At 36.3% G+C, this 21,734-nt stretch overlaps 1 protein-coding gene across 1 annotated transcript in view; it reads right to left on the bottom strand.

The window, feature by feature from the left end:
• SLC12A3 (solute carrier family 12 member 3) overlaps positions 1-21,734 on the bottom strand; it is a 564,508-nt gene that overhangs the window by 148,112 nt on the left and 394,662 nt on the right. Inside the window, exon 28 of the mRNA XM_044079103.1 lies at positions 20,583-20,694. Within this exon, the coding sequence (XP_043935038.1) occupies positions 20,583-20,694 (112 nt within the window). The remainder of the gene's footprint in view (positions 1-20,582; positions 20,695-21,734) is intronic.

A 21,734-nucleotide genomic window follows, 5' to 3' on the forward strand; every position in this document is an offset into this window, starting at 1 on the left:
ACGCGAAGGTGTAGCTATGGGAACATGCTGTGCTAATAGCTATGCCAACGCAGTTATGGCTCAATGGGAAATGGAACAGTTGATCCCCCTAGAAATGTATAAGAATCATGTGAAGGTTTACCACAGATTTGTGGATGATATTTTTCTTGTGTGGGACAGTACCCTTCCAGCATTGAAGAAATTTGTCAGTGATGCAGAAGTTACTACTAGCTTCCTGAAGTTTACAATGAATCATTCACTTGAAGGGCTACCATTTTTGGACATATTTGTAATGAAAGGAAATGAAGGGATGTTTGACACCAAGGTCTATAGAAAAGAGTGCTATCGTAACACATTATTGTATAGGACAAGCATGCACCCTAGAAAAACTTTTTCAAATATAGTTAAAGGACAAGGAATGAGGGTTTCATGTTCGAGCAACCAGGAACCCACATTCGAAGAAGGATTGGTAACCCTAGAAAACAGTTTATATGATAGAGGTTATAAAAAGCAGGAAGTGATTGATACGTTGGGAGAAGTAAAGACACTTAGGAAGAAAGAGCAAGGCCATATTTTTCAAATAAGACAGATCAAGCATTAAATAGAACTGATACAATGTTTAAGAACAATGTGGTTAATGTCTCTATATCATATACAAGTGATGTGAGGAAAGTAAGAGATGCCTTTAATAAACATTGGCCACTTATTATGACAGATAGAAGAATTAGGGAAGCTGTTGGAGAGTATACTAGTTTTATGTTTAAAAATAGGAAAAATCTTAAATGCATGTTATGCTACCCCAGGAATCTATCTGGAAGTAATTTAAATACAAGGAAAGGTACCAGAGCATGTACCAGTTGCAGTATGTGTCAATATGTTAAAAATACTGATGAGTTTGTCCACCCAGTCACTGGTAATAAATATTGGAGCAGTCACCTGTAGCAGTATGAATATTATTTATGCAGCACAATGTGACTGCTGCTTACATTTTTATGTAGGCAAAACAAACAGGACATTTAGAGTATGTATAAAGGAACATATTAGTAGTATAAGGAATAGGGACTCTGTAAGTGCCTTGTCTAAATGCATAGAGAGAAGTGGTATATACCATGATTTTAAATTTATAGCATTAGAAGAAGTTATTATTGGGCAAAGGCTGGGTAATATTAAGAATCTGACAGAAAGAAGTGAGCTCAGATGGATACTCAAACTTAGAGCAGATAAGGAGAAGGGACTGAATGGTAAAGTATCCATTAAAAGTGCTTTAGAAGCATGAGGAATATCTAGAAAATAGTGACATATATTTAATAGGAAATAATCCCACTTAGTAAGAACACTGTAGAATTTTACCCAACCTGTCGTAACATCATTTATCTAAATATGTTTGTAAATCCCCATTCTTTTAAAAGTTTTTAATTTCATTATAAAGAATGGATTCACTGACTTACATTGGAATAATTCAAAAACAATTTTACTTCTAAAGAACAACTTAGAAAAATCAGACCCGCATAACTACAGACCTATCTCGCTTATAAATGTTGATATCAAAATATTTTCAGCTATTTTAGCTAATAGACTCAGGCAGGTTTTACCATATATATTATCACCGGATCAAGCCGGGTTTATGTCCAATAGACATACATGGGATAATACACTAACTCTGGACACTCTCATACAGTTCACTAAAAAAGAGAAGAATCCATTGTATGCCCTGACCCTAGATGCATCGAAGGCATTCGACAGAGTTGATTGGGATTTTATGTTCTCTACGTTATCACATTTTAATATACCTATAATATTCTCTGACATGATCAGAACTCTTTACACAAACTCATACACCTACTTGTATATTAATAAAAAAAGATCCGATTTGATTTTGATTACTAATGGTACAAGACAAGGCTGTCCACTTTCTCCATTTCTCTTTAATTTATTTCTTGAACCATTTCTTCTATATATTACTCAAAATACACACCACACTATACCCAAAATTCTCAACACACAAGTAGCACTTTCGGCCTTTGCTGATGATTTAAATCTCTACTTTCAACTTCCTAACTCAGATCTACCTAAAATCATAAATGCCATTACTGCTTTTTCTAATGCTTCTGGTTATCAAGTTAACAATAAAAAATCCCACATTCTCCCAATTAACCCTGAAGCTCACAAACCCTTCTTCTTCCCCCAATCTTCCTTTCATATTTCATATACTCTTAAATACCTTGGCATTAACTTTGAACATAATCAAGCCTCCATGCTTCAAAACAACCTGCTAAAAGCATGGTCTACTATATGTCAAGATCTACAAAGATGGAAGCTTTTGAAGTTAACTTTTCTCTCAAAATTAGCTATTGTGAAAATTAATATTTTACCCAGACTTCTGTATCAATTTAGTGCGACAAACATAATTATCTCAAATAACTTTTTCTCACAAATCGATAAAGTTTTAGCAAAATTCCTTTGGTTTCCTAAGAAGGTCAGGATTTCGTTCTCCAAATTAAGTCTACCCAAGGAGAAGGGTGGGGTGGGCCTTCCAAACTTTCATCTTTATTACGTGATCATTTGCTCCAATAAATTATGGTCCATCGCAAACTGGAATAGCAAAGCTCAAGTCCAATATCCAGCATGGCTAAAGATGTGGCACAGACATATTCTCTCTAATAAAATTAACCCTAAGGCTATTCCTTTTTTATCACCTACCTTCCTAAATAGCTCAAAACTTTCCCCCCTATTGAAATTCAAGATAAAACTATTCCAAAAATTGATTAAAGACATCAATCTTCAGCATGATCTTCTTCTGCTTCAACCTTTACACCTCAATCCAAACCTTAAAATTAACAACAGGATGGTAGATCTCACTGAATTCCCTCTCATCAAAGACCTGAAGGTATGGGATATTATTAAACATAATTCTTTGTCTCTTGCCGAACTACGTCTAACCCTTAAGGTCAACAAAAAATACACGGTTATTCTCCGGCAACTAAGAGAAATTACAACCTCACAAACTAATAGTCTTTTTCTTGATTCGCAGGCAATTGATAAATTAAACTTAATCATAACTACAGTTTCTAACAATAAGAAAACAATTTCCTCGTCATACAAATTATTATTCCCATTATTATACAAAAGAAACTGTCTTTTCTCCAAATATTGGGATAATCAAAACTCTCTTATTCCAGAGGACTAAAAACTATTGGCTATAAAAACTACTATAGAATTATCTCCCTTCAAAAAACTCCTATACACTCAATTGATGTTAAATAATAACTCCTATTATACCCCTGTAATAATTAACAAATTTAATCCTAATCATTCTCCTTTCTGCACATGTTGTCCTGTTGTGAGAGCTGATTTACTACATATTATGTGGCACTGCAAGCACTCCCATAAATTATGGTGTTCCCTCAAAGTGCGTCTCAAAAAAATGGGTTATTATAGCTCTACCCTTTCTTGGGAAATGGCTATCTTAAACATTCCCCCTCCTAGTTTGCCTAAATTACACCTCCATACTCTAGTAATACTATGTTCACTCATAAAACTTTACATCACTTATAACTGGTTAGATCGTACCAAAATGTCTTGGCCGGGATTTAAAGATATGGCTTTCAGGTATATCTCTGCTCAGAAATTCATTATAACTGGACCCAAGAAGAGAGTCTACTTCAGTAAACTTTGGAAGGGATTGTTTGAGGTAATTATGTGTGATTAAAATTTAAGTTAATTCACAAAACCTCCCCTATACTCATTTTTCTTGTTCAAGGGGTATGTTTTTCTTCTTCTGCATGAAACAAATGGGGCTGTTTATATTTGGTCTCTTATCTTGCGACACTGTTTATACTTAGTCATTGTAGCATTGTAAATATTGTATTTTTAGGTTGCTGATGTTAGGTAGTATACTATGCATACTTCAGGGTGTGTTTACTCTTTCACCCTTTCAATGTATTTCCGTTTGCATGGCTTTTGTTCTTGTCTTATTAATAATATCGAAACCATTATGTAATTAATATTTGAGTAATTCCTACTGCTTTCACTCTCATATGTATGCATGGTTTATATTACGAAAAATAAAAATTTTATTTGAAAAAAAATAAATATGTTTGTAAATATGGGCTATCTATGATAAGACTGCTAAAAACAAGATTTGAGAAATTTATCTTACTTCATGAAATACCATATATTTAAATATATTTGAGGATAGAGTTTATCCATCACAAAACAGTGATATTGTCTGTGTATAATACATTTATTATACATTTAGTATGATGTGAGTGATTATTTCTATGGTGCATATATTTACAACTATGCATAATTTATTTGCTATATTAGAATCACCTTCTCATCCTATATATAATTTCTGTAAGTATTCTATCATATAGATGTATTGTATAATTATAACTATACACATAGAGCCATCTCTATTTAACATATATACTTATACCAAAACATCCGTCCATCTCTAAATGGATGTTAGAAGGCCCTAATCATATAAAGTACACTCTAAGGTACTATATAATTGTGTAAGAATGCTTTTGGTAAACAGCAATAAAATGTTCTGAGTGTCCTATGAAGTATATACTGGGGGTCTATATGTAGGAAAAGAATATGTAATAAGTCCTGTTTTTTATACAAACTGGTGATATATATATTTGCACCAAATTGCCTATACATATCTATTGAACTATTACTATCCATAGAATATATATTTTATGGTCTGAACGGGTTGCCCAGAGGCATAGAGTTAAAGTTATGTCTATTATATTTGTATAAAGTTGTACCTGGATGTATGCATATAATGTGCCGAGTGTTTATATTAAATATACTTGATTGACATATGAAAGACAAAAATGCAACAGTATGATTTGTTTCTATGGGGAAAAGCATAAACCTCCCTTGTTTAAAACTGTCTACATATATGAATTTGTGACTTGGTGTATTCAAAATTATTTAGCAATGATATATATTTTATAATACTAGTTATCTATCGTAATTAAATGAAGAAAGTGGTAAAAAGTAAAATGGAGCATTTGCCGAGTGTGATGATGTCATTGCGCATGTGCAGAGGCGCTGCAATGATGACAACATACTTTTTTTCATTTCTAACATTTTAAACTTTTGGAAATGGAATATAACATAACAAGGGTGCAATATAAGTATATCTTAAGTGGATTACACTCCCTGGACAAGTTTAACAGTCGAAAATGTGATGGGAAGAATTTGAGTTTTAAAATGGAAATTGAACACATGGCATGGGTAACTTGTTTGAATTTTAAACTGCAGCTTTATTTGCACTGTTAGAAGTAGTAGGAATGTATAGAAGGCTAGACCTAGATTTGTTATTGTAATAATTTTTAAGTAACAGCATATATTTGAAGCAAAGCAGACAACATAGTGCAATATGATTTTAGCAAAGAATATATAATCAATAGAGACTTTTAGTATCATTGTTGTTTAAATAATGATGTTTAGCATAATATATAGCATTTGACATGCTGCTGATAGAAGCAATGTTCTGAAATGTTTCTAAATATGAAATGCTTGTAGATGCCTATGCATGCCTTGATTGCTGAATAAGACTTTTAATATGCTATAAAAATTGTATTTTAAAAGTAATACTATGCAATATAGATGAAGGTGCTGATGCTTTTAAAAGAGGGTGTGTCTATACTAACTTGATTGACTGGAAGTGGTCTCTCAGGTTAATGAGGTATACAGGGACAGCTTTAAAAACCTCTCTGTGTGTTCTTATATTTGTATATGGTTTGAAGAAGCCACGGACAGTGATGAAAGTGCTTACCGAATATTAAAGTTCTTGGTTTATTTTATGTGGTCTGGAGCTATACTTCGTACAACTGCTACCATATTTTTCTTTGCTGTTAAAAAAAAATCTTCTTATATCCTGCCTTTCTAAGCTAGAAAAGTCCGATTTTCAGATATTTGGTGGTATCTGGACTGTTTTTAAGCTTCTGTGTTGCCCATACCTTACTTGGATAGAAGGAAGTTACTCTGTTCAACAGTGAGAGTGGGGAGCTTTGAACAGCCTACCTGTCCTTGGAGGAGAGGTTTCAGCCCAGAAATTGTAGTTTTATTGGCCATTTTGGGCTAATTTCTATCTCTTTTAGCTTTCTGATATAAAAAACACATTTTTGTGTTTTTTTGCGCTTGTATCAGCCCAGCAAGATCCTGCCCAGGTGTCCTGCAGAGTCCTACAGCACCAGAGAGAGACTAGAGAGACTCTGGAGTGTTTACGTACCATTTTTCTGCTTTTTCTTGCTGTTTTTTGTTAATTCCACCTAAACGCTCAGTTTCTGGCATTTACTGATATGCAAAAACTAATTTTTAACTGCATTTGTACTTATTTACTGCTTGCACTTTAAAAAAGTCATTTTTGTCTTAAATTGCATTATTTAACTGTTATTAGCTTCACACTAAAGTGCAACAGCCGTTTCTGTACTTTAAAAGTCTTTTTTCTGCTGTTTCTGTTCTATTTTTGAAAAAACAAAACAAAAAAATCTTCCTATTTTCTGCATTTCTAAGCTAGAAACGTCCGTTTTTCAGATATTTGCTGGTATCTGGACTGTATTTAAGCTTCTGTGTTGCCCATACCTTACTTGGATAGAAGGAAGTTACTCTGTTCAACAGTGAGAGTGGGGAGCTTTGAACAGCCTACCTGTCCTTGGAGGAGAGGTTTCAGCCCAGAAATTGTAGTTTTATTGGCCATTTTGGGCTAATTTCTATATCTTTTATATTTCTGATATAAAAACTGCATTTTTGTGGTTTTGCGCATAGCGCTGCGGCAGTTAGCTAGGGTTAAACTATCCCCGGCTCCACAGAGTCTGCTCTTCAGTTTTTCCCTTAGTACTAGCCAGTTCTTTCAGTTCTAGCACTCAAATCAGCGCCTTCAGACTCGCACTTGCTTAAAGTGACAGAAGCACTAATAATCTATATTACTCGATGCCCAACATTTGTTTGTAATGAACTGTCAAATTACTCTCCCCCACCAGCTTAACAAGAAAAAGTTCCTCAACCCATTCAGGCATGTCCATAGGCCAGTTCCCAGTGTATTCTCCAGTCCACCTGATGAATCTGGGCATCCTGAGGCAATGTCACAACTGCATCATGTACACAGACTACCCACTCCTCCTACCACATGGCACCAAAATCTGCGAGAGATGCACCTACACAGCCAAACTTGAGGCAAAGCTCTCTCCAGCTGCGACTGGAATAGACAGTCAAGAGGAGAAGTAACAACCTGCAATGCTACACATAGACCCACCACACCTGCAACTGCAAATCCCACACATAGATACACAAAGACATAATCGGAGGCTCTAAATAAAAATCTGCGGAAACAACAGAGACCTCCAAATCAGACACACAAGCAATCTCCACCCACAAACACACTGCAACCAATACATAACCTCCAAAACCAGTGTGCCACACAACTACAGCCCATAAGGCATAACATCATACCTAACACACTTGTAATAGGAGACTCCATAGTCAGGCACACTGATGTCCCATTCACCAGGCTGGACAAAGAGAAGGTTACTGTCAGCTGCTTGTCGGGCACCAGAATCCACCACATCAAGCAGGTACTCAGGTCACTCCATAACAAGTACAAATATGACTCTGTCATTGTCCATGTTGGTGTGAATAACCTGAGACATACCTCCCTGGACTACATGAAAAGAGACATAGAAGAGCTCTCTGATCATGTAACCAAGGCAGGTATGACCCTAGCCCTGAGTGGCATCTTACCTTCACCAAGAATGATACCTCAGTACAAGGAAAAAATGATAAATTTCAACAATTGGCTAAGCTTCTGGTGTCATTCAAAGGGGATCCAGTATTTGTATACCTGGGATGACATGCTCGACAAATCACGATACTTCACCAGAGATGGATTGCACCTGTCACCCCTAGGATTCAGGACAGTGGCCAAGGCTCTTGCCACCCCCATAGTGCCTATTTTAGGCAAGGCTCAAAAGGCAAACCCACCACCGTAATAAGTACCAGTGACAAAAAACTGAGGGTAATGCTGCTCAACACCAGGAGTTTAAACATCAAGCCTCGAGGCTCTTCTCAAAATGGAGAACATCGATATTTGTGCAATAACTGAGACCTGGTTCAAGGCTCAAGAGAGCACCCCCAGCGATTCCAGGCTTCAACTCATACCACATATTTTGGCCACAAAACCTGGACCGAAACACCAAAGAAGGAAGCGTATCCATACTCATCAAGGATAACCACATCTCCAGACTAGTTGCAAAGTATGATGCCTCAGAGATCATCCAAGTGCAACTGACAATGGGTAAAACTGCAATCCAGATTGTAGCTTGCTACAGATCACCATCCCTGCCCCAAGACCCCCACTCCTTGTTCCTTGAGGTACTGGAAAACATGAGGGTCCAACCAAACACCCTAATACTGGGTGATTTCAATTACCCAAACATCAACTGGGAAAACTACTCAAGCACTAATACCTTTGCTCAATGCTTCCTGGAATATATTAACTCAAATGCCCTGGAACAGCTTATCAACACCCCCACAAGGGGCAACAATATACTAGACCTGGTCATCACCAACATGGGGGACAAGTGCTCCATACCCGAGGAAAATTCCTCATTTGTTAGATCAGACCACAAACTCATCACCCTTGATATCCACATACCACCTCCCCCAAGGAAACCTCAGTGAAAAACTTCTCCAAAGCAAACTTTATGCTACTTAGGACGGAGGTGGCAAACTTCGTTACTCCCATGCAGAATGACAGTTTGGTTGAATCTGCTGTAGCCTACACAAAAGCACTCTACAAGCACTTACATGAGTGCATGGACCGTGCTATCTTGAACAAAACCAATACCCATTCCTCCAAAAAAAGGAAACCAGTCTGGTGGACCCCAGCCATAAACAAACTCTATAATAGAAGGAAGAAATTATTACAAAAAAGAGTAAAAACCCAGGAATGGAGGAGCTCCCTGACCAACCTTAGCAAAAAGCTAAGATCCCTTATAAAATTCTCAAAGGCGAGCATTGAAAGAAAAATCACAACGGACACCAAGGACAACCACAAAGCATTTTTTTAGCTATGTAAAGAACCTAAATGGCAATTCTCAGATCTGCTCTGAGCTACAGCACAATGGATCAAAATTCATGGAACTAACTGATATCACTAATATACAGGCAGATAGGTTCAGTGCAAACTTTACCCCACCCTCACCCCCTAAAGGGCCCATATCTATACCAGAAGATTGCGCTTCCCCCGTAATCACAGACACCCAGGTGAAAACAGCACTTTCTAAAGCAAAAAACACAGCATCCATGGGACCAGACAGCATCCCAGGCTGCATGTTACATGAACTCCAAAACAAACTAATCCCTCACCTAAATACCATGTTCAACCACAGCCTCACCTCAGGCTATGTGCCCACTGAGTGGTGCATGGCAACGGTTGTCCCGCTTCACAAGGGAGGAGCCACCACCGACCCCAGGAACTATCACCCCATCAGCCTGACGAGCCTTGTCTGCAAGGCCATGGAGCACATCATTATAGAACTCATAAACAACAACATTGGGAAGCTACAAACCCTAGACCCTACCCAGTTTGGTTTCGTAAAGGGCAGGTCATGTCGTCTAAACCTGGTTGACTTTTTCGAGACAGTCACCAAAGCAATCGATGAGGGAAAGGTAGTCCACACGGCATACCTTGATCTTGCAAAAGCCTTTGATACCATTCCCCACTCGGGAATTATAGACAAACTCACTAACCTAACTATAACCCCCTACATTACAAGATGGGTTGCTAACTGGCTCACGGACAGAACCCATACAGTAAAAATAGGAAACGCTAGGTCCGACTCCAAACCTGTGACAAGTGAAGTACCCCAGGGCTCAGTCTTGGGACCTCTCCTGTTGGGTATTTACTTCTCTGAGGTACAAGCAAACACAGAGGGATTATGACTAACAAAGTTCACAGACAACTGCAAACAGGGTGCCATAATTGAGACTCCTACTAACGTAGATATCCTTCAAAAGGGTCTCACTGAAACAGACACATGGTGCCAAAATCATGGCCTCAAGCTAAATGCCAAAAAGTGCATTGTCATCCCCTTCGGGAAAAAACAAGTACCTACGAATTACCACACAGGTGGCAGCTCACTTAACACAGAGAGTGTGATAAGAGACCTAGGGACTCAGGTGGATAGTAACCTCTCCTTTGATAACCACATCGCTAAAGTGGTTAGAAAATCCTTCTACATGGCCCACCTTATCACAAAGGGGTTTGCATCTAGAAAAAAGGAAGTTATTGTCCCCCTCTACTCATCACTCATTAGACCCTTATTGAGTATAATGCCCCATTCGGGATGTACCTTACTAGACACCTGCAACAACTGGAGAGGCCTCCAAAATACCTCACCAAGAGGATAACAGGCCTAAAACAGATGCCCTATGCCACTAGGCTAAAAAAACTCCAGCTGTACTTGGTTGCATACCAGCTACTCAGAGGTAATCTCTGCCTGACATACAAGGCTATGTCAAACCCCGAATTGCTGGAAATGCTCCACCTAAGGAAAACCCAATCTACCCAAGCTGCACACTATAGGGACCTTAACCTGACCTCAACAATAAACAGGACTTGTTGGACGGACAGATTTGTGTCCCAGAGACTCCCCCTGCTCTGGAATAAGGTCCCCATATATGTGAGGCAGAGCTCCTCATTAGCGCTCTTCAAGAGGAATCTTGATGAGTGGATAGGGAACAGGAAATTCACCCCAGGACTCACTTCTGTGGCCCTGCTCGACAGAGGCGCAGGTAACTAAATCACATTGGAGGTGCAAGCTGAAATATTTTGGCTATGCTTAATTATGCCCTAGGGCCAATAGCCTTGTACCTACCTATGAACCTATGAACCTATGAACCTATGAAGTACTTTACATTGTCTCCTGATATGTAAACTAATGTTTCTTGGTAGTTTAAAATACAGATTCAATCCTGGAGCATTAATGGATCATTTAATTAATTCTAATGGTATAATATATATATGCAACAATTAAGACTAAATCTAGTTTAAATGTAAGCATTTCATTTAGTTTGCATTAACTAGCCAAGTGAATTACTCCATTGTGAACACTTTTCAACTATGTCCTGAGTCACAAAGACAAGGGTAACTACAGTATCTACGTGTGCAGTTTGGAGTAACCAATTCGACTAAAATTATTTGGAAAGTTAAAGAAAACTAGACTACCCAAAGGAAACCTATGTTTACGTGGAGAGAATATACAACCATGTTGTCAGAACATAAACAGTTTAGCATTGAGTATAAATAGGTTTCCTTTACAAGGAACTGGAAAATGAGTTTTCAACCTCTTTTAAAATCAGTCAACTCCTTCAGCAGAACAGGATCTAATCTGATTTGTCACTATTCTCCCCTTAAAATGTATTCTCCCAAACTTTTTTCACTCAGAAACATTCTCATTAATTAAGAGATTTAACATTTCGATATGTATATTTAACAATGTTGGATATTCTAACAAGCTTTATTCAACATTGTTACTTAAAAGTTTCAACATATATATATGTGTGTGTGTGTGCGTGCGTGCGTGCGTGCGTGCGTGCGTGTGTGTGTGTGTGTGTGTGTGTGTGTGTGTGTGTGTGTGTGTGTGTGGAAAAACAAAGTATTTTCTGCAATTCCTGGGGACAAGGTTATCTGGACATATATACATGCTGACAAGAATTTAAATGATTACTTGATTAAGAAAAGCTGAAGTTAATTTAAGTCATTTTGCTAGTTGAAAATAATAGAAGTACTGCTGATAGCATCAACATTTCACATTGATCTAAACTTCTTTTTCCACTGGGAGACAAAATAGCTTTTTGAACAGTGTGTGTTCTTACCAGGATACATCATTGTGCAAGTTTCATTCAAAGCTGCTAATCACAGAGATATCATAATAAAAGTATGTCCTCCAGGACCCTGCAATAACAATATGTCCCTTCCAGAATTTTAGAATGGTATTACAAAACTTCGTGGCTAGTTTGTTCAGTATGTAAAGTTATATTTTTAGGAAGTGCTTTTAATCCCAGTAGCATTTTGACTATTGCTGGCCTACTGCAGCCTCATTTGTTCCCTACCCCCAAAGACTCAGTTTACCTAGCAAACTGGGGTCACCCTTGGGAGGAAAAATCGAGACAGATTCTAGCTGCCCTTGGGCTGTGGAACTGTAGGAGAGATCCATGAAGAAGGTATCATCCATAGTGTCTTACTGGGGATTTTATTTATATCCTAATGTCATACCTTTTGTCTGCCTGATATGCATACGAGAGAAGCCAGGCATAGAGAAATGAATCTATGGTGCATGCATGCATTTTTGTGCAAATACTAATTCCTGGCTACACTAAATGAATCTGCCTGGTGTGTCCAAGTGCAAACCATGACCCTGCAGGCTGCTACAGTTATTTCTCTGCACCTCCATTGGATCAATTCACAAGTGAGTCAGACCAAAACCATTGTACAAAATGAGAGCTGCTATCAGTCACTCAGTCACTTAATCCTGCCTCTCTTTGCTAGCTTCTCTAGCTCCTTCATTGCTAGTTTATTTCAGATGAGCTGGGTCATACTCAGAATTTTATTACTATATGTCTTGGAGCTGTTAAGAAAAAAGTAGCTTTGAAGACATTGTCATTCAGAAATGTCCAAGTAGACACCTAGCTAACCTTATGGACTACAAATAAAATAGATATTTTTCAGTTTCCATGAGAGATATTCAGAGTTTCCCCATTTTGACCAATTCCTGATATATACAATCAGAGCAAAAGCAGTGCTCCAGCAGAGTGAGTAAGGCCCTCAGCAAAGGATGGAAAAACAAACTTAGTTAACCTGGTATATAGGAGGGGGAACTTGTCCAGTAGCTTTCAGTATGACATTAGCCTAGTTTTATCCCCCCCACCCAGGCCCTCTACTTGTTCTTTGCCACCAGTCAAACCTTCACTCCAGTGCCAGAGACTTTATATTATATGGGGTAACACTTAGTGTTGGGAGCCAACTCTCTTTTTTTACTGACCCAGTCTGCCCTGCCATTCACTGCCACTACAATAAAATACCCCTCCACCCACCTCTTTAAGAGTGATTTGATATCTCCAGGAAAAAAAAAGTCTTTTTTGATATGCATGCTTGGAATCTAGTTAGAATATATTTTAACATGGTTTCCATTAGAGTAACTTAGTTTTTGAGCTACCTAGGAAGCACTCCTGAAGAAGATTCCGAAAGCTCCTCCCGAATCAGTGCATTTTTCTCCCTGTGGGGTTTTCTGACAATAGTTACCCATTTATGTTTCTTCATTCAGGGAGCTGGGGCTTTAAATTCCACCACAAATATATACATTTTTATGCACAGGCTTGAATTATCAGTATCCTTTATTTATGCACAGGCTTGAATTATCGGTATCCTTTATTTATGCACAGGCTTGAATTATCGGTATCCTTTATTTATGCACAGGCTTGAATTATCGGTATCCTTTATTTATGCACAGGCTTGAATTATCAGTATCCTTTATTTATGCACAGGCTTGAATTATCAGTATCCTTTATTTATGCACAGGCTAGAATTATCAGTATCCTTTATTTATGCACAGGCTAGAATTATCGGTATCCTTTATTTATGCACAGGCTTGAATTATCGGTATCCTTTATTTATGCACAGGCTTGAATTATCGGTATCCTTTATTTATGCACAGGCTTGAATTATCGGTATCCTTTATTTATGCACAGGCTTGAATTATCGGTATCCTTTATTTATGCACAGGCTTGAATTATCGGTATCCTTTATTTATGCACAGGCTTGAATTATCGGTATCCTTTATTTATGCACAGGCTTGAATTATCGGTATCCTTTGTTTATGCACAGGCTTGAATTATCGGTATCCTTTATTTATGCACAGGCTTGAATTATCGGTATCCTTTATTTATGCACAGGCTTGAATTATCGGTATCCTTTATTTATGCACAGGCTTGAATTATCGGTATCCTTTATTTATGCACAGGCTTGAATTATCGGTATCCTTTATTTATGCATAGGCTTGAATTATCAGTATCCTTTGTTTATGCACAAGTTTGAATTATCAGTATCCTTTATTTATGCACAGGCTTGAATTATCGGTATCCTTTATTTATGCACAGGCTTGAATTATCAGTATCCTTTATTTATGCACAGGCTTGAATTATCGGTATCCTTTATTTATGCACAGGCTTGAATTATCGGTATTCTTTATTTATGCACAGGCTTGAATTATCGGTATCCTTTATTTATGCACAGGCTAGAATTATCAGTATCCTTTATTTATGCACAGGCTTGAATTATCGGTATCCTTTGTTTATGCACAGGCTTGAATTATCAGTATCCTTTGTTTATGCACAGGCTTGAATTATCGGTATCCTTTATTTATGCACAGGCTTGAATTATCAGTATCCTTTGTTTATGCACAGGCTTGAATTATCAGTATCCTTTATTTATGCACAGGCTTGAATTATCGGTATCCTTTATTTATGCACAGGCTTGAATTATCGGTATCCTTTATTTATGCACAGGCTTGAATTATCGGTATCCTTTATTTATGCACAGGCTTGAATTATCGGTATCCTTTATTTATGCACAGGCTTGAATTATCGGTATCCTTTATTTATGCACAGGCTTGAATTATCGGTATCCTTTATTTATGCACAGGCTTGAATTATCAGTATCCTTTATGTTTTTGAATCCCTTCGCTAGCCTGTAACTTAACCAATACATGATCAAATCTTTCGACGATAGAATTTTATCTTTGTAAATACACTAAATTCAATGTATGTATCTTGGTTTTCTAAAAAACATATTGGCAACACATTTATTAAGTCCCTTCGCTCGCCCACACAGTAACCAATACATGAGCCAATCCTTTGAAGATGGAACTGTATCTTTTTAAATATACTAACACTATTATATGTATTTTTGTTTGTATAAAAAAAACATATCTGCCACACATGAAATCATTCATTGTTTAACGTTTAATTTTAAATTTTTAATTTACATGGACTCTCAATAAATAACATACCTGATTAAATCAGAAGTTTTGTAACAAGGGAAACCTGGGCATTCCCCCAGTACATCACAAGTTACTCAATAAAGGCTAAAGGCACTGACACACCCACACACAATGATTAGTGGATAGCCCTGGTAACACCCCCTCATTTGGCAATAAATAATGCTCACTTTTCACTTGTAAACTAGCAGTGAGCAGCACTTGAACTGCTTCCAATAAAAACTACTTTAAAAAGAACGACTGAACTCAAGAGTTATTTTGGAAACTACCTTTTCTTGTGACTTACGATCCAAACCACAGCCAAATAAGTCACTATTATTTGTCAAAAAGTATAGAGTTCTATGCCAAAAGATGAACAATTCTTTATTGTAGGTAAGCGCTTTCGTGGTGTTACTCACACCACTTCATCAGACCTTTTACAACAATGCATCACATTACTCTATTTACTAAAATTTGAATCAGCCCATTAACTTAATTGATTCAATTAAATAAGTTAACCTGTTAATAACCCATGAAAACCTTCTATGAAAGCTATACATAGGGTACACAAGTTCAAACTACTATAAAAACATGTAATGGATGCATATATAATAAATAACTATGTATATATAAACAACATGTATAGAAAACATAATAAAAACACTTGTAAAAAACACTTATAAAAACACTTAAGTATGCATACTTTTAAACCAGTACTTTCATACAAAAATAGAAATATAAAATAAGTGCATGCATACAGTTCTCTCTTTCTGCACCTAACCAAAACGGTGCTTAGTTATTATTTAATATATAAACATACTAAATGACTTTTGTATCATCAAATCAAAGGCCTATTCCGCAAAACAGGTTTAAGGGTGATCCTGTCGTTTAGTCCCTGACCCCTATCTGCTCTCAATCTAATAAGCCAGCATGTCTCTGAGGTCTCAGTTCTGTTTATAATGTCATAAAGTCATTTAGTATGTTTATATATTAAATAATAACTAAGCACCCTTTTGGTTAGGTGCAGAAAGAGAGAACTGTATGCATGCACTTATTTTATATTTCTATGTTTGTATGAAAGTACTGGTTTAAAAGTATGCATACACAAGTGTTTTTATAAGTGTTTTTACAAGTGTTTTTTATTATGTTTTTTTATATATGTTGTTTATATATACATGGTTATTTGTTATATATGTATCCCTTATATGTTTTTATAGTAGTCTGAGCTTGTGTACCCTATGTATAACTTTCATAGAAAGTTTTCATGGGTTATTAAAAGGTTAACTTATTTAATTGAATCAATTAAGTTAATGGGCTGATTCAAATTTTAGTATAAAGTATAGAGTAATGTGATGCATTGTTGTAAAAGGTCTGATGAAGTGGTGAGAGTAGCACCACAAAAGCGCTTACCTACAATAAAGAATTTTTCATCTTTTGGCATAGAACTCTGTACTTCTTGACAAATAATAGTGACTTCTTTGGCTGTGGTTTGAATCGCTAGTTGTTTTTCTGTGGTTTACAAATAATTTTGGAAGTTTCTGGCGATTCATTTACACTAACTGTGACCTAGAGGAACTGTTTCTTGTGACTGAGATTACCTTTTCTTTTGTCTGACACAGAAGCCGCTGGCTCTGAGGGTTTGAATATATTTCTTAAACAGGTTCAGCAAGAGCTACTCTAACACCCCCTTTGAGAAGGATCTAAAGACTGAGATTTTAAGAACAATTTCTACTAAACATACAAGGAACCGAGAAAAAGAGATCTTATACTGTTTGAAGCAAGTGATTGCAACCGATACTCCAACTAAAACAGAGATTTCCAGCTAGATCGTGGAAGCCTATATAGATGCCAGAACCAAGACAACATTAGAGGCAATAGACAAAGACATTTCAACCAAGGACCAAATGGAATCTAACTATTGGATAATTTATTGTCTTTTGTTTTTTTCTCTTTAATATCATAGATTTACTTTTAACATAATGGGCACTCAATAAAATTAAATAACTTAGCAAGTTTTCCACTCGGGCAAAGTTTAACTTTGAAAATTTGAACACTTTTGCTAATTACTTTTTAATCCCAAACCAAGGAATATATTGGCTCCATAACAGGGCAAGATCAGGAGTACCCTCCTGGTAGACCGGTCAGAGAGTGATATGCCAGGTTAACAATTCCTGATATATAGATTTTGTCTAGGGGCTGAAATAGTTATGTAACTTTTCATTATAACCAGTTTTGATTACTTTTTTTTTTCTGGTCCTAATTTCCATGTATAGATTAACTATCAGGTGGAGTCTTTAATGTGAACTTTATTTTGAGGCAATTGATAAATTTTAAGAATTCTAAACAGATGAAAGTTTTCTTTGTATAACTAAAGCAGATTATTTGATTATCCAAAATTAGCTAGTTCAGTAAAAGAGGTTTGGTCTAGGTTAGTCACATTATCTGGCATTTGGTTTAAGAAGGGCTTCATCTATGTCTTGCCAAGTTAAAACCTGATGAAAATTCAACCAGTCAAAAATATTTTACTCAGTCTTCAACTTGGCAAGCCATTTAGCAAAAATGTTTTTTTTTTTTTTCCCAGGGGAGCGAGTCCCCTATACCAAATGAGGGAGGTCACCCTTCACAACACCCACTTATACATATCAACTCTACAGTCACAGAAATGTGGAGAAAACAGAAATTTATAAAAAAAAATGGAAATCACTTTCAATGCACACACAGAAATCATGCCAGCTGGGATTTCCTATGAGAAAACAATGATCCGGGGGTTCAGCTTGGGATGTTAAAACTGACCGCTCATTACTACATTGACTTTATACTCAAGAAGTAGTAAGCAAGTCAAGAGAATCTTTGTGCTTCAGTTGTAGTTTAACAAATAGCATACAGTGATGTATTAGCGATTTAACTGAAAACCTTTAATAACCATGAGTGTAAAGAATTTCTCAGTGATATGGAATCGGTTCATATAAGTGTCCCTTCATGAAGATGAAATGTAGCACAGGGCACTTATGACTGATAATTCATTTATTTTAAATTACAGGTCGTCAATTTTATTTGCCAGTCTTATGACTTTTTTCAAAATAAAGTACTATTTGTTTTATGACTTTGACCCTGAACTGGTTTTAGTTTAGATTTTAAATCTTATTTCTCAAAATATTTATTTCCTTCCCATGGAGTGAAGGTAAGTCTCCTTTAAAGATGAGTATACTCTTAAAGGATACACAGGACGTCTGATTTCCTGACAAGCACACTCTTGTAGGAAACAATGAGTTTATATTTGTACTCTTCTTGCAAACAAATCTAGTTGCTGTTTCAATTACTTTAGATAAATCCTGATTCCCCAAAATAATCTTCCAGTTAAATTTAATGAATGTACCAGTTTTGACTACCCACACATACTGGAATGACAAAACGAACTATATTTGCAGTGTTACTTATATTGTCCATTATTTGGTACCTCATCTATATTAAAATCTGTTCTTTTTTGACAGGCTTCCTTGGCTTTCCAGAGCTATGGATTACCAACCTTCTACGTATTCCGCAAATATAGTTATACCTATGCCCCTAGGATCTAATCCAGACACCTGTAATGCAAACATTTAGTGCATTTTTATTTGAAGCAAAGGGGTTTGTGGCTATTTGTAATGGTGACTTTCAGACATTTTGCAGGATTTCTTCAGTCCTGATCTGAAGGATATTGCTAATGATACTGATAATAAAATTACACCTGATGCAGGTGGCAATGAAGGTATGAGGAAAAAATGCAGTAATGTCCCATATTTGCACTGATGTTCATATGTTTCTAATCACTCTAGTTATTTTGTTTTCTGCACCTACATGAAATAATGGAGGTAAAGTTTCCAGTAATGTTAGAGAACTTATTGACATTAAATTTCTCATTGGTGAGTTGATAAAGAAATTGCTCAAGGAAAATGTTTTAATATAAAGCAAGTAATGCCCCAGAGCTGAAGCTGACTCATGGCAACTCTATGGGAAGCCCCAATAGGGTTTTTGTGGCGTATTACAGAAGTAGATTTCTAGGCCTTTCTTCTGCGCAATTACTGCTGCTGCCCAGTTTTTCCTCAGTCAGCTTTCAAACCCAGGTCTACTAGTTGGTAATCAAGTCTTTAATATATGAAGATTTATATTTTGATCAGTGTAGCATAATACAACAAGTTCTGTTAGGTCTCAGAGTGTATACATTTCCTGTATTTATCACAACAGTGGGCACCATATATAGCGAATTGACAGAGTTATTTAATAAGACTGCTTACAGATGATAAAATTGCTACAAAAACATGAAGATAACAGAATGCAGATGTTGGGGGAAGATATATTTACATTGGATCAGTGTGTCAAGTCACATGATTGATATCATCTTTTTTGGTAAAAAAGTCCTTATTAAACAGTAAATTAATTATACACGTGGCAACTTTAATCTACAGAAAATATAAGAAATTAGAATGTGATGAAGAAGATTATCAAGCCAGCAAAGTACATCATTTGTTGGTCAATAAGTGATATGCAACTTCTACATCCTATCAGATTATAAATGAGAACACTTTGGTCCCACCTCCTTCTTTAAACAAAATCAAACAGAATGTACAACATCCACTCAGGTCACCAAAGTTGGCCAACACGGAAATACAAACTTCTTAGGTAACAATTACTCAGAAGGCAGCAGGCAACTACCCCAGATATTCATGACACAGTGCAGCAACAGATACCAAGGGACGACAGAGAGAGGATAAGAGCAAGCTGCACATCCTTCAGAATCCCTCCTTTCAATCTAAGAAATAAATTGCTAACAGAAATGTGATTAAATTAAAGGTACTACCAAAAGATTCATCTTACATTCCATCAGGATGGGTAAAAATCATTCATTTAATTTTAGAATTAAGATTATGAAGTAGAAAATTTAATTTTTAGTATGCTTTACATGGTGTAGACTTAATTAAAAAAGGAACAGTATTTCATCAAAAAAGCAAAGCACATATATACCTCCAATGAACTACTATGAACAATTTTGTAGACACCTGCAAATCTGATTTTACATTTTTAGTGAATACTAAACCTATTCACAGATATTTTAATTTGCTTTTAAATGAGAATAAGGCTTTTTGTGGAATTACTAAACAATTTATGGCACAGTGATAGAGATGGAAAAAGGAAGGAAGGTGGGAAGGAAGCAGCACAGAAGATAGTGGGGGGAAGAGGGGTTGAAGGGGATAGAGATGGAATGGGTATGCATCATGTGAGAGAAAGGAGATGTAGAAGAGTTATTTTAAGAAAGAAATGCATTTTACTTTTGAGTTTCATTATTCAGTCTCATTTCAAAAGACCCACACACTTAAAGCGTAATGTTTATCTCTGTAGACCTTCATAAACAAAGATGAGGTGTGACTCTGGACAAACTGTTGCTCCTGAGTCACTTCTGAAAAGAGGCATTAATGTCTACTATCTCTTATGCGGGTAGCACAATTAAAGTTTAAAAATGCATTATATTATGCAGAAATTATATTCATTTTTTTGAAATAAACTATAACTTACGCTTTTCTTTCCTCCTCGAGTTTATCAAGCTGACCGCCCACAAACACTCGGAATTTGCATTTGCTCCACCGCTTCTTGCGAGACAAAAGGTATGGAATCAGAACCGTTAAACCTGTTAAAAAACAGATTTTTTTTTAAATATGATACTCATACATGCTTTTGAAGTGCAACAAACAATTGCTTGAAGTATTCTCATTAAACTATTACAGAAATAAAATATTTGGAACAAGTATGAAAATCTGTACTATCTGACCTTACATTTCTTTTTATGTGAAGATGTGTGTGTTTCCCACAATGATTCCTATCTGCTTGGAACTCTATAGTCCATCTAAAACTGCATGAAGCTAAGAGTCTGACTACACAAAACTTCTGCATGTGTACTCTATACTTTTGTATTTTGTGCAAATACAAAACTTGAAATGCACCAAAAAAAATGTTTTCTGGATGGAGTAAGTCCTCTGAACTGCTCATGTGGAGACTTTGCCTCCCCATTCTACTTCAAGGTTACTGCACCTTGAAGAATTTTTTTTTCTTTTTTGCAAACTTCTACATAAAACTGTTTTACTCTTCCTCTGGCAGGCTTCAGTCTCAGAAAAAAATCAATACATTACGGGAAAAAACACATCACTCCTACACAGAGAGAGAATAAATAATTATGTCAAGCTCACGAAAATTTGATTCAAGCAATCTTGTCACAGGCAAATTAAAGAAAAATGAAGAATATATATATATATATATATATATATATATATATATATATATATGTGTGTGTGTGTGTGTGTGTGTGTGTTTGTTTATGTCTCCATATTCATCCACTGAAAAAAATATCTTAATTACAAGAAAAAAATATATTTACCCTCCACAGTGGTTTCAAGACTGACCTCACACCTTCTATTAACAATTGCAGAAGTTGGACAAAACCTAAAGAAAGTGTTAGATTTCAGTAGGCCTTGATGGTTTCATGTAAAAATGTGTGCCTGTCATGCTTATGGGAAGGACTCATCCCTTTCTCGCTTTTTTTTTTTTTTTTTTTTTGCTTCAGGCTTTCCACATATTGTACTACGTATTACTTAAAGATGATTTTGTAGTTGCAATGCAAAGCTGCCTTTTGAGCAGCACGTGAACTTTTTGTACCACTTTAGTTCATGAAAT

Source organism: Protopterus annectens, chromosome 8.part0 (assembly GCF_019279795.1).
Source record: "Protopterus annectens isolate FY-2018-M chromosome 8.part0, PAN1.0, whole genome shotgun sequence".
NCBI classification, from domain to species: domain Eukaryota; kingdom Metazoa; phylum Chordata; order Ceratodontiformes; family Protopteridae; genus Protopterus; species Protopterus annectens.